We start from the raw sequence: 16,702 nt of genomic DNA, 5'->3' as shown, positions 1-16,702 counted from the left end.
CTTGGAACTTAGATTGGGAACACATCCCCATCTGTTATTGCTGCTGCTACAGAGGACAGGACCTACGGTTCACTTTTCCTCTGAATCCAAACACTTAACACAAGAGGTGATAAATGCACATGAAACAAGATGAGGTATCTCAGGAACAATTCTGTCCCAGTCTCTGTGCTCTCTTGAGCACCACTATGTGTTACTTTCTCCTTGAGTATATCCATTCTTTTGTGAAATCACCTTCATTATTGCATTTATTTGTTTGCATGTAATCTGTCAGCCCCAACTGCCCATGAGGCTATAGACTATGTATCTTGAGTCTCTGTATCTTGGGAGCCTAAAACTGTCCCATAGGAGGATCACAGTGAACTCATTGTGGCATAAATTCACCAAGGGGTGAATTGAATGACTAATTGACCACACGAATTAGATTTCACACCCTATGCATGCACAACACAAAAATAACGTGAAAAGAATAACATGTTAATTGCAGTACTATTTATGATAGCAAAGTTATGGAATCAGCCTACCCAGATGAATGGATAGCCATCAACAGATGAATGGATGAAGAAAATGTCACACACACACACACACACACACACACACACTGCAATACTAATCAGCCATGAAGAACAATATCAAACCATTTGAAGGAAAATGAATGGAGATCCTCATGTTCAGCAAAATAAGCCAAAGACAAGTATTGCATTTCATATGTGGAATCTGGAAGGAAAATTTTAAAAAGACATCGTGAAAGTAGGAAGAGGATGATTAGGGAAGGGGACCAGATCATAATAGGGAGGGTGGATATGATGAAAGCATGTTATACAAATGTATGGAAACATCACATCAAAACTTTTTTTTTTAACAGTTGATATGCACAAAAAATTATGATGTACATAAACATTGAGTATTACAAAAACAAACAAAGGCAGGGGTCAGAAATTTAAAAAAAGATTGCCAGTATTTCCCTTTGAACTAAAAATGCAAGCATGTTTCCTAAAACCATGCCAGTTACACATTTACCTCCATGTGAATCACGATTCAGCATGAGAGCGGCAGCTTTAGGATTAATGAAGCAGTCTTTTCAGCTTACCCCGTGGTCTTCGAAGCAGGGGACCAGTGCTGGTGCAATCTGTCAACAGCCAAGGGTTTTGTCCCGCTTCTGTCTGTAGCCAGTTCCCCAGCTGCATCCGCACCCCAGGGATCTGGGCCACCCCAGAAATAAGCTAATGAAATTTGCTTTCCAAATGGGGTGAATCTGGTGACAGAAGTCCCACTGTTAGTGGACTTCGTTTCAAACATGGAACGACAAAGAATATTACACAGAGTGTCCCCAACATAACAAGATTCCACTTATGATTTTTCAACTTCACCATGGTGCAAACGTGTTACACATTCAGTAGGAACCGTCCTCGGAATTTTGAATTTGGATCTTTCCCTGGCCAGCTCCTCCGGGTCTCGTCCTCTCTTGCTGTGCTGGGCAGTAGCAGTGACCTCAGCTCCCAGTCAGCCCTGGAGTGTTATAAGAGAAACTCTATAGTGTGCTTTGCTGCTGAGCCAGGATGTTCAGTAGGTTACAGGGATCATGTGCATTTTTTACTTATCTTTAATCTTAGATGGGCCCATCAGGATGTAACACCATAGTAAATTGAAGAGCATCTGTGTTATCATATACCTGTGTATTTGTGAAAAAATATTAAACCTCATACTGGCTATGCAGTTTTGGACAGCACTGCAGAGAATAAGGAGCTGGGCTCAGGAGCCAGAATTCCTAAGTTCTAATCCTGCCTCCACCACTTACCACTGAGCATGTGGCAAGTTACTGAACTTTTCTATACTTCAGTTCTTCATCTGTAAGTCGGAATCATAATAGTATTTGCCTGAGGGGAAGCTTACAAAAATTAAAAAAAAAATTTAATTAAAAAGTGCTCAAAATGGTTCTCATCACGTAACACTACATCGTTATTGGCTAACACAACATCTCCTGTGTTCAGTCCTCCGTGGGAACAAACATTTTCTTTTTTTCCTTCTGCCATTAGGGAGTCACATCCCTATTTCCTTATCCATGTGGGTTTTGCCACAGACACCTCAACAGCTCAACCCCCATCTCTTCCCCTTCTCCCTCCAGCACATCAGCCTCCATTAGCTCTAGAGTTGACCTGTGTGGCATCTGCAATGTCAGATGGAGACTGGGCAAAGGGAAGGGACAGTCTGTGTAGGGGCTCCATAGTGTCCCTAGGGCCCCTCTACTGGACTGCCAGGCAATCCCAGGCTTAGAGCACTTTCAGCCCTGGGGGCTGCAGTGGGAGAGGATGGCAGAGTGAGGGAGATGGGCCTTGGCAACCCATTGGCTGGGAACTGAGACCAGGCATAGTGAGACAGTGGTGGAGGGCGTCCCCAACACCTGCAGTCATCCATCCAGGTGGTGAGGAGGTGGGCAGGCATGGGGGCCAGAGAGGTCCCGGAGTTCATTATCTTCGAGTCTCTAACTAAGCAATTTAAGCTTCTTGAGTTTTGGCTTTGTCATCTGTTAAACTGCCACAGAACAAACAGTCTGTTAAGTGAGACAGTCTTTAAGAAATCTTTAGTCTAGTTCTAGAATATAGTATGTTATCTATAAGTATTAATAAAAAATCATCTAAGCAAATCTTGAAGACATTAAGTGAAATAGTCAGTCACAAAAAATACTGTCTTACTCTAATTATTACTTAGAATAGTCAGAAAGGGAGGCTGGTAGGAGCAGTTGTAAAAGGTGATCCAAGACATCTTCCTGTAGCTGGCCAAGGCCCCAAGGCGTTTATCTTTCTCCTAAAAAAAATACCTTGGAGAGGGAAATGGGTTCTTCAGTTTTGATATGGGAAGCCAGTCCCAGCCCCCTGAAACCCTAAGCATGGCAGGTGCCCCAGTCTGTGGACCAGAACCCTGAGAGCCAGGTCCCAGAGAAGGATCTAACATGAGGATGCTTAGTGAGAGAAATCTGGTAAGTAACGAACTTAAAATGCACTCATTGCCATAATCACCAAATGACTGAATCCTGAATGAATTGAAGTTATCTGCATAGAAGGTTGTTTTTCTTCATATCAACGGATTGATCTTAACTCTGCAGCTTAAAATTTGCCTTTCCAAAGGGCAGGGAGTACTAACGAAATGAGGCTAAGTTCTTGGGAATCGATTTTAAAACAGCGGTGCGAGGGTGCCACCTGCTGGCAGGATCACGGCAAGGCCGAAGTGGCTACCTTAGTAAACGTGCAACTCCTTCGGGAATGAGATTGATCAAAGTGGGTTGTGGGCAGGTGTATGAACATAGCACAATTAATCTCATTATTATATCTCATTATAATGCACAAATACAAATTTTAAAGATAAAATGTTTCTAACAAATAAAATGAGCTCTTGAAAATTGTGTTTTAAAAATGGGAAGTTAAGTCAGGGACACAAATTGATACAAACTAAAACTGAATCTGTGGTTTAATAAGATTCTAATTTCATTTTCCATTAAGAGGTTTTTAAGGACCGTCATTCTTCAGGAAATGTTGCCTCATAAATATCATGTTTGGCATGTTAAAAAGTACAGCATATACAAGTCATGTTAAAAAGTACAGTAATATAAAGAACATCTGTGAATCACCACCCAACCCAACCTCCCCCCCAAAAAAAAAAATTCAAGTGACATTAGTGTGAGAATGAATGGTAGTGTAATGGTAGTGGTAATTGTATGTTCAGAAATGAAGGAACTTCAGTTGCATGTTATATAGGTTGAGTTGCCCTCATCCAAAATACTGGAACCAGAATGGTTCAGATTTTGCACTTTTTAGATGTTGGAATACTTACATATCAAAATGAGGTAACTGGGGATGGGCCCCAAGTCTCAGCACAAAATTCATTTCTTTTACATACAACTTATACATGTAGCCTGAAGATAATTTGTTTTTTCTACTGAGGATTGAACCCAGCAGCACCTTACCACTGAGCTACATCCCCAGTCCTATTTATTTATTTAAATTCTGAGACAGGATCTCACTAAATTGCTGAGGGTCTCACTAAGTTGCTCAGGCTGACCTCAGAAACTTGTGCTCCTCCTGCCACTGCCTCCCGAATTGCTGGGACTACAAGCATGAGCCACCACACCCAGCTCTGAAGGTAATTTTATACAATATATGCATCTGCGTTTTGGTTGCAACCACCTATCCACATGGGGTTAGGTGTGGAATTTTCCACTCGTGGAGTATCATGTTGGCTCAAAAATGTTTGGATTTTGTGCCGGGCATGGCAGCGCACACCTGTAATCCCAGTGGCAAGGGAGGCTGAGACAGGAGGATTGCGAGTTCAAAGCCAACCTCAGCAATGGCAAGGCACTTAGCAACTCAGTGAGATCCTGTCTCTAAATAAAATACAAAATAGGACTGGGGGTGTGGCTCAGTGGTAGAGTACCCCGGAGTTCAATCCCTGGTACCAAAAGAAAAATGGTTTTTTTAGATTTTGATTTTGAAATTCAGTTTTTTTGGGTTAGGGGTGTTCTCAACATGAACATGAATAACTCTTAGAAGCATAATATTGATTTTTAAAAAAAGGAAACAGGATCTGGCAATTGGATAGAGACCACAATATCATTTCTATAAAGCTTATAAACACGAGAATATTCATTTTCAAGGAAATCAAATCCTTTGGTGACTTTAACAGACAGGAAAGCAGTTCTGAAGTGTGAGTCAACATGGTGTCCCCGTCAGGGTTCTCAGGTTTGAGCTACTGAGGTGGACTTGAGCCCATGCATTTAGGCAGCTCATAGGAAGACCAGAGACGAAGGCTTGAGAAAGAAGGAGACCAGAGCAGCTCCAGGAATACAGCAGTGGGATCTGTCTTGCTTGTCAAGAGACTGGTACTAAATTAATAAACTCCAGCTCCTTTGTTCATCCTTGACCAAATTTAGCCAAGGCACAAAGTCCTAGAACAAGAAAAAAACTTTAATAGCCTAGCGTGGTCCCTCTAGCAAGAACTCTCCATGACTAGAAGACAAAACACCTGCACGTACTAGAGAGGAATAATACCCCAAATCATGATGCTGTTACCCTGTAACTGATACTGATACTGGATGGTCATGTGATCCCTACAACAGAGCCTTTAAAAATAATAAACTCAACAAGTCAAAATAAAACTATCATATGATTTCTTCATATATATATATATATATATATATATATATATATATATATATATATATATATATATATATCCTAAAGAATATATTTATATACATGTATATCCTAAATAATTGAAAGCAGGGTCTTGAAGAGATATTTGCATACCCATGTTCAGCATTATTCATACTAGTCAAGGGGTGGAACTAACCCGTGTGTCCTTTGATAGATAAATACATAAATAAAATGCACACATATGTACATAATGGAATATTATGGTGCCCTAAAAAGGAGGGAAATTATATATGCTATAATATGGATGGAACTTGAGAACGTTATGCTAAGTGAAATAAGCCAGGCACAAAAAAGTGAAGTTAGCCAATCCCCCAAAACCAAATGAGAATGTTTTCTCTGACATAAGGAGGCTGATTCATAGTTGGGTTGGGAGGGGAAACATGAGAAGATTAGATGAACTCTAGATAGGGCAAAGGGGAGGGAGGGGAAGGGAGGGGGCAAGGGGGCAAAAAAGATGGTGGAATGAGATGGACATCATCACCCTAAGTACATGTATGAAGACACTAATGGTGTGAATATACTTTGTATACAACCAGAGATATAAAAAATTGTGCTCTATGTGTGTAATATGAATTGTAATGCATTCTGTTGTCATATATGACAAATTAGAATTTTAAAAATTTAAAAAAAGTCAAACACTACATGATTCAATTTATATGAGGTACCAAGACAGGTACATGTTAATAAGGTTTGGAGACTGCAAGTTATTAGCCTAACTTTCAGTATCTTTACTGAAAAAAAAATGGTAATAATTTTATTACCTACTTCATAAAGTAATTATGAAGATTAAACAAGGTCATGCAGATGTAGTTCTTAGTATGATGCACATAACATGCCCTTGTAATGTGTATCATACATATACATATGTGAGAAAATATTGACACATAAAGAACAAAAAAGCCTGTTTGGGAGTATAGCTAGTGTGATTGCATATATGTAAAAAACAAACAAGTGAGCATGTGTGTGAAACTGTGAATAATGTAAATATATTTAAACAAGAAGACATGCCTCAAACTTTAATACTAGTTCTTCTAAAGAAGTATTTTGGCATTTGGGTTGTGTGAGTAAAGGGGGACTTCATTCATTATATAAGTAAAAATATCAAACTACTTGAATGCTTCACTTCAAGTGAATTTTATGCATTTACTAAAGTGGGTTAAAAACTAATGGAAGACATGTACTTACTGTATCTAGACACTGTACACAAACAGGAGTGAAGCACACAACTTAGTGTTAATCGTATCTGCCTGCCTTCAAACTTACTATGATAGAAAAGACAGGGCGTTTACTTAGGGTAACAGCACAGGTGGGTAGGCTCCACGTTCAAAGCCAATGGGATGGTATGCACAAGAAGCCCTTACAAGGTTGCCGAGGAGGAAGCCATCAGGGAGACGGGGAAGGGCCTGAGGGAGGAGATAGAGCTGAAGGGTGATCAGGAAGCAAGGGCTTATGGGAAGAAGAGAATGGAGTTGGCATCCAGGTACAGGGAGGGTAAAGAAATAGAAATCTGTATATGAGTAAGTTGTTTTGGCTAGAGAGCCGGCATTACATGGTGGATACTGAGAAATGGAGTTCAGTGAGTCCACAGTGGGCACAGAACCACAGAATGTGGCTTTGCTGCTAGGCACTGGGGGCCTCTAAAATTTCTCCCCCTAGTGACATATGCAAATCAATACTTTAGGAAGATGAATTTGGCAGCGGCTTAAACACTGATGGTGAAGAGTTTGGAAGAATTAAGTGAAGAAGGGATTCATCTACTTTTTTAAAAAAAATATTTGTTAGGTGTAGTTGGACACAATGCCTTTATTTTATTTATTTATTTTTATGTGGTGCTGAGGATCAAACCCAGGGCCTCGAATATGCTAGGCAAGCATTCTATCACTGAGCTACAACCCCAGCCCCTGGATTTATCTACTTTTGAGTTGATGGTGACCTACGGAAAACCCAGAAAAGAAAGTGCAAATGATAACATTAGGTCACACTTAGGTGTCAGGCATTGGTCTAAATGATTTGTATGTTTATGCTCTATATAACCCGTATATGCTAGATATTTAACTTATCTAATTCTCCAAATAATCCTGAGAGATGTAATTACCGTCCTCAGAAAAGGTAACCAGGGCTAGAGGCATTGAGGTACTTGCCTCCGTCTATTCCGTGCTGCTCTAACAGAATGCTGGAGGCTGGGTAATTTATAATGAAGGGAAATTTGGCTCAGGGTTATGGAGATGAGGAGCCCAAGATCAAGGACCCACCTCTGGAGAAGGCTTTTGGTGAGTTACCTCATGGCAGAAGTCATAGTGTGGTGAGAGGGAGAGAGAGAGGCCATGCCTGGGGGAGCAAGAGGAGGCCAAACTCACTGTTAAATCCACTCATAATAACGAACCCACTCCCACAGTAACACGAATCCATTCATGACTTAATCATCTCCTAAAGTCCCCAAGTTTCAGCCTCGTTGTATAGAAAATTAAGTTTCCAACACATGAATTTGGGGGAACACATGCAAACCCTGGCATTGCCCCAGGTGACAACTGCTAAGATGTAAAGCCCACCAGCCTTGGTGGACTGGCTCCAGAGCCTTTATCCATTGTTATTATATTTGAAGGTCAAGGAGAAGGAAAGGAGCCAGAGGTGGTGGCGTGCCTGTGGGCCCAGCTACGCAGGAGGCAGAGGTGGGAGTATCACTTGATCCTGGGAGTTTGAGACCAACCTGGGTAACACAGTAAGACCCCAAAAGCAAACCAACCCCCAAACAAACAAAGAAAAAAGGGGCAGAACTTGATGGCACCTAGGGTATAAGAGGATAAGGACAAGCCAAGTTTATAAGCCTATGGACAGGAGAGTATTGGGTTTCAAAGGTCAACAGGCACCAAGAGTTGGAGGATGGGGAGCCAAAGAAGAGAACAGACACATCAGTCATTCTTAACCTAGTTGGGACTGGAGTCAGGGATGATTTTAAGAATCTGATGACAGAATGGACCCTCTTAATAAAACACACGTGCATGCGTGTATTTTATTACACACACACACACACACACACACACACACAAAACAAACACTGCACACAATCTCAGTGGTTCATGAACTCTAGTTCAGTCTTGCCCTAAATATTCCATGTCAATAATTCAACAATGAACATTTCTATAATAGAAAGTTTATTTCCATCCATAAAATATATCACTAAATAGCTGAAAAAGTTACATATTATTTTAAAACATAGATTTTTAAAAAATCATATTAGCTTCTCCTTAGCAAAATGCTTTTGTTTCATGTATTTACAAGAATGTACTATACCTCAGGTACACAATTCACTCAAGCCAGCCTGAGAAGGCCTTGGATGTAGGTACGGGCACCAATAATGTTATTTATCGGCTCTTCCTGCCTTGTGCACAGGATGATTCGATTTTACAAAAGTCTTTTTGAAAACAAGAGTAATTGCAGACAGCTTCTAGAGAAAAGTCTGGCGAAGCAGCAGTTGATAATCTATTTTCTTTTAGTGATGAAATTAATCTTGTTTTGGTAATCTACAGCCTGTTTAAGGTGGGCAGGGGGATGAAGTCCTTAGACTAACTTGTTTCTCTATGAGTCTTCAACCTGAGCCTGTGGAGAGGGTGGCTCCAAATCCACCTCTCTGCCCAAAGGTCGCTTGTTTTGGTAGACGGAAGCACGTTCTGAAATATGGCCATCCATGTTCTGATACATCTAATATGGAAAAGAGATAGAACACTGATTACCATCTGATTTAGATTGATATGCTATGTACCTATATAGCAAAATATCTAAATTAAAATGATGGGTTTACGTGGATCATCACATAGATCTTACAAGATAGTCTACAAATTCATTGACTAACCAATATTGGTTCTCTTATTCATGCAGAAATGAAGTCAGAGTAAAAAAAAAAATTATTTCATTATTATTCCTACCCTTAGAAATTGTCACAAGAAAGTCTAAAGCCGGGCTGGAATGTAGCTCAGTGGTAGAGCTCTTGCCTAGATTGTGCCAGGGCTTGGGTTCAACCTTCAGTATCAGAAGGAAGGAAAGAAGGATGCCATTAAACCAGGGGACTGATGCTTGAGTTCTCACTTGCTACTTTTGTGGGGTTTTAATTTTTTTCCAAAATGAAAATAGCTTAACTTTTACTCTTTTTTTCTTTTTTCAGACAAGGGTTCCCTGTGCCGTCCAGTTGTAGTGCTGATAAGATGTGCTGGAGCTCCTGGGCTCAAGTGATCCTTCAGCCTCAGGCTCCAGAGTAGCTGGGAACACAGGTGTGTGCTACCACACCCAGTTTACTTTTTTTTCCTGAATATGAAGTTAACACACATTCAACAGATAATTTAAGAAACACAGAAAGGTATAGAAGCTAAAAATCATAAGAGGTAACCACCCTCATACAGACAGCTTGCTATGCACACACAGTTTTGTGTCAGTAGGATCATGTAAATATTCTGTTTTTATATATATATATATTTCTTCTTGGAACACCATTCTCTAGAACTTTCCCAACTGTGGGTCCTCATAGTCTTTCACACCTCTGCCCCTTTGTCAAGAAATGAGACTTATCTCCTTACTTGCGTATCTTTCGTTATAGACACAGTTGAGCATCCTTTGTGTACTTAATGGCCATCTGCATCTTACTGTGGCCAGCCTGCCTACTTTGTTCAACTTTTTCTATACACAAAAGGGTATGCATTTTTTTCTTATTATTTATCAGAATTCCTTATGATTTAGGGATTGCGCAATCTCTTTATTTAGATTTTACAAATTCCCTTCTTTCCTCCACCCTCACTACTGTTTTTTTGGTCTTATTAGTTTTTGTTTTTGTTTTTTTGACAGTTGTAGCTCTGATTAATTTTTTTTTCTTTCTAGGAAAATAAAACACACACACACACACACACATACACACACCCTTATGAGCCAAAATACTTCCATGTGAACCTGGTGCTCCACAATGGCAGCTTGGCCCATGACCCGGAGACAAGCAGTGCCTCATCAGACGTGTGTTTGTGAAGTAGACATAACACGTTATGAGCCATTAGACTTGCTTGAGTCCAACTGTATACCTCTAGCACTGAATTTCTAACCGCACAGTGAAAACTGTAACATAAATATTCATAATATTTTGAACCCAACATAGCCACTCCTGAACTCATAGCCACCGCCATTCCTCCAGTGCCACGGTCTACAGGTTTCAGAACCATCTCTGTCTTCTCCATCTCTCTCTACTCCCACAGCCAATCAGTTACTAGGTCTATTTATAGCACTCCTTTTAATTTTTTCTTTTCCATTTCTTTAAGTGACTTTTCAATGACTCTTTAGTCTCACAGATAACGCATGAACACAATATCCTTATAAAAATGTGAGACCTTAGGTTTTCAAATCTATCACTTTCCTTAGTTAACATCCTCCTTTCCATTCTTGATGTTATTTGTGCCTTTTCTTTTTTTCTTTTAATTGTTCACTTCTAAGATACTGTACTTTGGTAGTAAATTGTATACTTTGTTAATATAAAATATTAATTTCCAGGGTATACTCCATCCAAACAACGGTCTCCCAATTCTGTATGTGTTACCATCGGCAAATTACCTAACTCTCTGGACCTCAAGGTACTAATTTGAAAAAGATAGAACCTATTTCATGGGATTGACATGAGGATGAATGAGTGATGGGTAACAGGTTAGTTGGTACTGTGTATGATAAACACTCAAAAATTCTAGAAATTACATTATTCATTCAAAGAAACAACTTCTGGTTTTCATGATTATCATTATAATTTTGTTGTTGCTGCTGCTTCCTTTATTATGACTTTATCTCTACTAATTTTTCAAGTATTGGGCATTGGACCAAGGGCCTTGCATATGCTAGACAAGTGCTCTTCCACCAAGCTACACACCTAGGCCTCCATCCCCAGCCTTTTAAATTTTTTATTTGGAGACAGAGTCTCTCTAAGTTGCTGGGGCTGGCCCACTTGCGATCCTCCTGCCTCAGCCTCCCAAGTAGCTGGGAGTACAGGTATGTGCCCCCCATGTAGGTATTAACTCCTCCTTTCAGCTTTGTGCATTCTCTTTCCCCTCTCCTTCCTCCTTCTTCCTTCATTGCATACCCTCTCTATAAACTCTTTTTTTATTTGTTCTAACTAGTTATACACGACAGTAGAATGCACTTTGACACATCATACTTCTTCTGGTTATACATGACATAGAATCACACCAGTCGTGTAGTCATATAAGTATATAGGGTAATAATGTCAGATCCATTTTACTAATCTTCCCATCCCCATATCCCTCCCCTCTAATCCAAAGTAACTCTATTCTTCCCTAGCCACGGTCTCCTTATTGTGAATTAGCATTCGCATATCAGAGAAAACATCCAACCTTTGGTTTTTCAGGATTGGCTTATTTTGCTTAGCATGATATTCTCCAGCTCCATCCATTTTACCAGCAAATGCCATAATTTCATTCGTCTTTAACGCTGAGTAATATTCCATTGTGCATTATACCACATTTTCCTTATCTATTCATCTGTGAAGGACACCTGGGTTGGTTCCACAGTTTAGCTATTTTAAGTTGAGCTGCTATAAACATTGATGTGGCTGCGTCAATGTAATATGCTGATTTTAAGTCCTTTGGGTATAAACTGAGGAGTGGGATAGCTGGGTCAAGTGATGATTCCATTCCAAGTTTTCTGAGGAATTTCCATATCGATTTCCATAATGGTTGCACCAATTTGCAGTGCCACCAGCAATGTAGGACTGTACCTTTTCTCCCACATCCTTACCAATATTTATTGTTGCTTGTATTCTTGATAATTGCCATTCTGACTGGAGTCAGATGAAATCTTGAATTGAAAGTTTGGTCATTTTGTTTTCTAGCAGATGATTTTACGATTATGAATCTGGGTAAGTTCCCCAGGTTCTAGATTGGCACTGTTCTTTTTTGTTTATTCTCCTTCATTTTAACAAATAACTTCGTTAAGAAGTATGATTTCTCATTTTGGTACATGAATCTGGGAGTACAGGTATATTTTTGGCAGTTGATGGAACCCAGGGCCTCACACTTGCTGGGCAAGTGTTCTACCACTGAGCCACAACCCTAGCCCTTGGGAAGTTTTTTTGGTGGCTCTTAGTGATTTTTCATTTCATTGCCTTCAGGTTAGTAAATTTGGCCTGTATGATAACAATTTTATTTACTCTGAAATTCTCTTTAGTTAGAAGGTTTACTAATTCTTGCCATTTTGTGCTATTTCCAAGAATTCTTTTTTTGTTTCTTTCTTCTTTGTTTTAATGGTTGATGATGCTTTCTATGGTCTTTTTCCTTTTTCTTATACTGAATCAAAAGTTGTGTATTATATTTCTATCTTGCAGTGATAATTCTTACTGTGTGTGTGTGTGTGTGTGTGTGTGCGCGCGCGCGCGTGCGCGTGCCAGGAACTGAACCCAGGACCTGTGCACACTAAACATGTGCTCATGCCCAGCCCTATTCTTACACTTTTAACATCCATATTTCATCTGACACTTGCTTGATAATGAACCTGCTTCTGCTTGGAACCTCTGCAGAATACCATGCAACTTCGTTAGCACTTTTCCTAGTTTTTCTTGAGCATCCTTCATTGTGGGTCTTCCCTCTCCACCCAATCTTAGATGGTTTCATTGGCTCAGGGACTGTCCAATTTCTGGTCCACAGTGAGATTTCTTTCTTGCTTTCAAAGGCATTTGTTACCTCACTACTTTTCATAAACACACACACACACAGAGCTATATGCTTCTTGGTGACATTTTGTCCAATGATGGACTGCACCTGTGACTCTGTATACCACACAGCCTGATATATGGTAGGCTCTTCCATCCATGTTCATGTAAGTGCCCTCTGTGATGTTCACCCAACTACAAAATCTCCTAACCCCGTTGTTAAGTGACACACAGCTATATCGATTTCCTATAATCTGGGGGGCAGGCATAAGAAGGAAAATGATGAGGAAGTAAATGTTTTTAACCTGATTCAAATCTTATCAAAGCATTATGTGGTATCCCACTAATATGTACAGTTTTTACATTTTCATGTATCTGCTAAAAATATAAATTTAAAATAAATGTGAAGCAGAGCATAGTAGCATGTGCCCATAGTTCCAGCTACTTGGAGGCTGAGGCAGGAGGATCCCTTGATTCCAGGAGTTAGAGACCAGCCTGGGCAACACAGCAAGACCCCAAGACCCCATCTCAAAGCAAACAAAACGTGGGGAAATAGGGGAAACTAGAGTTCAGTCCCCTCCTTCCATCACCCCACACTGCCGCTGCCCAGGTCCATCCCCTCATTGTTGCTCAGCCCTATCTCAGTCACCCCTTGATTAAGGTCCTTACATTTGATTTTTTGCCTGGCTTTTCCAAACTTGCTGTTACACTTTCCTCCTTCTCCCCCCACCTCCCTTTCTTCCACAAGTGCCAGCAGCTGGGATTAGAACAATGAACAAAACAGACGTGGCCTCTAACCCACTCTCATGCTGACATTCACTCATTGACTTAATCGACAGGCGGCAAGCATTACATCACGTCCTGGAGATGGGAGGGACATCATCCTTGCCTTTACAATCTAGCCCCGGGGTGAGAAAGACAGACCCACAGAACAAAATCAGCATACAATATGAGTTGAGTCTCACACAGAGTTACATATAGAAAGTGTCCTGGAAATTCTGAAGGAGCCTAAAATCAGACTGGGAAGCTGAAGGAAGCTTTGCCAGAGGAAAGATTATTTGACCTGGGTCTTGAAGATTAAAGCTTGTTTGTCCATCCTAGAATTTTTTTTTTTCTTTTTCTTTTTTTGGTGCTGGGGATTGAACCTCAGGCCTTACACATGCTAAGCGCACACTCTACCGCTGAGCTACATCCCAGCCCTATCCTAAAAATGGTCACCGGTTCACCATTCTCTAACTAATGCCCGAGCACGCTCATCAACCATTCCCTGATCTGACCCTGCTGGTGTTGAGGTTAGATCTAACAGTGATGCTTTCTCTATGTATTTTCCACCCCTTGTCCCTAGTTCTCTGAGAGCCATTTTCCTTCCCTAGTCCTTGAAGATGCAGATTTTACACAATCACTCATGTATGTCCAGGGAAAATTACCCTGGCCTTGCTGACCATGCTGGTTTTCCCATCCCAGAGATAAGACAGGATTGTGTTTAAGAAATGGAGCCACAATGGCAGCAGAAAAGCTCCTAGTGGGCCCAGCTTCCTGGTACGCTTGTGTGGATTATGCTTTGCACAAAAGTGCCCAGCAGAGGGGGCAGGTGGGGGCTGAAACCTAATCTGCACTTCATTCCTTTAGACTGTGTCAGAATGGAACAAGCTGCCTGAGCCCTGAGTCAGGGCTCCTCTTTGGATACATCCCACTCAGAGATGGCACCATTTTCCACCTTGCTTGAGGAGCTACTATTTTTTGTTTTGTCTTTTTCCTGTGGATCACCCAAGGCTCCTAGGCTGGTAGGGAAAAGAACCTTTCATCTGGGAGGGTCGGGGGGCAGAGAGGAAGGAATTGGGAGGAAAAGCTGGTAACCGTGTGTCTTTGAACATGAATTCACTCAGGACTGGATCATCCAAGAAGTTGCCGTCCAACAGGTACTGAAGCCTCCTGAGCTTCCTGAATAGAGGAAAGGGGATTTGAACATCTTTTGGGCGTGGGGGCATGAAAGGAGAGCCTCAGGTGGTCCTGAACAAGCCAAGCGGTTCTTCAGCAGGGGTGGACTCTGGCCTAGTTGGGCCATCTTTATAGTCTTGCTTCCTTCCCTATGCCCCACCCACCCTGCAGGTCAGCCACAGCCATTTGGTTTTCACTCTACTTTCTCAACTTTGAATCTTGATTTCTTTTGTCCATTGAGCCTGGAATATTCTATCCATCCTCCATTCTACCAAAGACAAAATGCTCTTCATTCTTCACACCTCATTCAGAGCCCCCCATGAATTCATACCCAACTAACAGTAAACATTGGTCAATCCTTTCTCTTTACTCCACCAGCTCATATTTTGTGTCTTTCTAGAGCTCCTCTTTCAGTTTTTCCTATACATTATCTATTTATAGGTCATCTGCCCAACAGCCTGTAAGTACCTTGGGGGTTTTCCATCTCCCAACCTTTTGACTTAATTCTCTGACAATAACTTAGTTTCTATATGTGATTGTTAAGAAAATCACAGGAAGGAAGGACACACATTATCTAAACACGTCTATAGAAAGAACAAGCATTGAAAATGGACTCAGCGATTTAGAAAAAAGGACAGAGAATCCACTTAAAGAATTGGGTTTATGGGGCTGGAGGGCTGGGGGGAGGTGGCTCAGTAATTGCCTACCATGCTCAAGGTCCTTGACTCTATTCCCAGGCCCCCAACACACATCATATTTCTGTTTAAATAACATTTTGTGAGTAAATACCAATTTCCCACTATATGCAAAGTCTTCACATACATCATCTTATTTACTCCTTTTTACAACTCCATGAAGTAATATTTTTAATTTCATATTTCAGATGAAGAAATGGGACTGACCCCCTAAAAAGACTGACTGAAGACAAGTCATAGGAGAAGTAAATGATGCGATCGTAGGCAGTGGGAGTTCAAGGTTCATCTTTTGTTCACTTCATCCAAGGATAACTGTCTTTGCTATACAAGGTGGTATGACTGGGGAAAGAATTAGCAAAGCAATCCCAAGTTCCCAAAGCTCACAGATCGTCTAGCTTGGCAACCCATTTTGCAGATGGAAACACTGAGGCCAGGAGAAGTAAAGTGAGTTATCATAAAGGGCACAATATTATGAGCTGTTTTTTTTTTATTTGATTATTATTTGTGTGTATGTGTGTGGTGCTGGGGATTGAACCCAGGGCCTTGTGCATGCAAGGCAAGCACTCCACTGAGCTATATCCCCAGCCCCTGAGCTGGTATTTAACTTTCATGACCCCAGTCCAATGCTCTTTCCTTTCTACCATGTCATATGATTGGCCCATGTGATTAGTCTGTACTAAAGCTTCATGTTGAATTAGGGAAGACTAGTGGGTTGGGGAGGAATTCAGTTTTATTTAGTTGTCCAATCCTCTGTGCTGAATTTTACTTTATTGAATCAATTGACTGAAATTTTGAGAAAAGGTCTTTTTTTTTTTTTTTCTAGAAACACCTCTCAATAAATATGTCTCAACCTACACAACTTTCAAGGGGCAACCTAGATGAACTGAGGAGAGACAGACAACTTGGTCCATTTGGTCCAACAAGGAATGTTGTCAATTACCAATTTCCTTTATAGTAATATCAAGTTCTGGCTGCTACCTACCGCTTCTTCTGCATCTGCCAGCTGACATCCTAAAAATGAAGTCAGGTTAGGGAAGGACGGCCGCTTCCTCGAGTCAAAAGCCCAGCAGGATTGCATTATAAAGTATCTGGAAAATCAAGAGAACAAGGACCAAGATGAAGAGACACAAATGAAGTAAAATGAACTGTTTTCTATATCACGAAGCACATTTAGATACAGC

At 40.8% G+C, this 16,702-nt stretch overlaps 1 protein-coding gene across 2 annotated transcripts in view; it reads right to left on the bottom strand.

Moving 5' to 3' along the window:
• Nucleotides 1-8,368: 8,368 nt before the first annotated feature.
• Flt3 (fms related receptor tyrosine kinase 3) overlaps nucleotides 8,369-16,702 on the bottom strand; it is an 82,337-nt gene continuing 74,003 nt past the window's right edge. For both annotated transcript variants that reach the window (XM_027928736.2, XM_071611587.1), the window contains 2 exons: nucleotides 16,504-16,609; nucleotides 8,369-8,903 (listed from right to left, as the gene is read on the bottom strand). In XM_027928736.2, the coding sequence (XP_027784537.2) occupies nucleotides 8,781-8,903; nucleotides 16,504-16,609 (229 nt within the window). In that variant the 3' untranslated portion in view covers nucleotides 8,369-8,780. The remainder of the gene's footprint in view (nucleotides 8,904-16,503; nucleotides 16,610-16,702) is intronic.

Source organism: Marmota flaviventris, chromosome 4 (genome assembly GCF_047511675.1).
Source record: "Marmota flaviventris isolate mMarFla1 chromosome 4, mMarFla1.hap1, whole genome shotgun sequence".
In the NCBI taxonomy this organism is placed as follows: Eukaryota; Metazoa; Chordata; class Mammalia; order Rodentia; family Sciuridae; genus Marmota; species Marmota flaviventris.
This window is presented reverse-complemented; position numbering and strand designations above follow the sequence as displayed.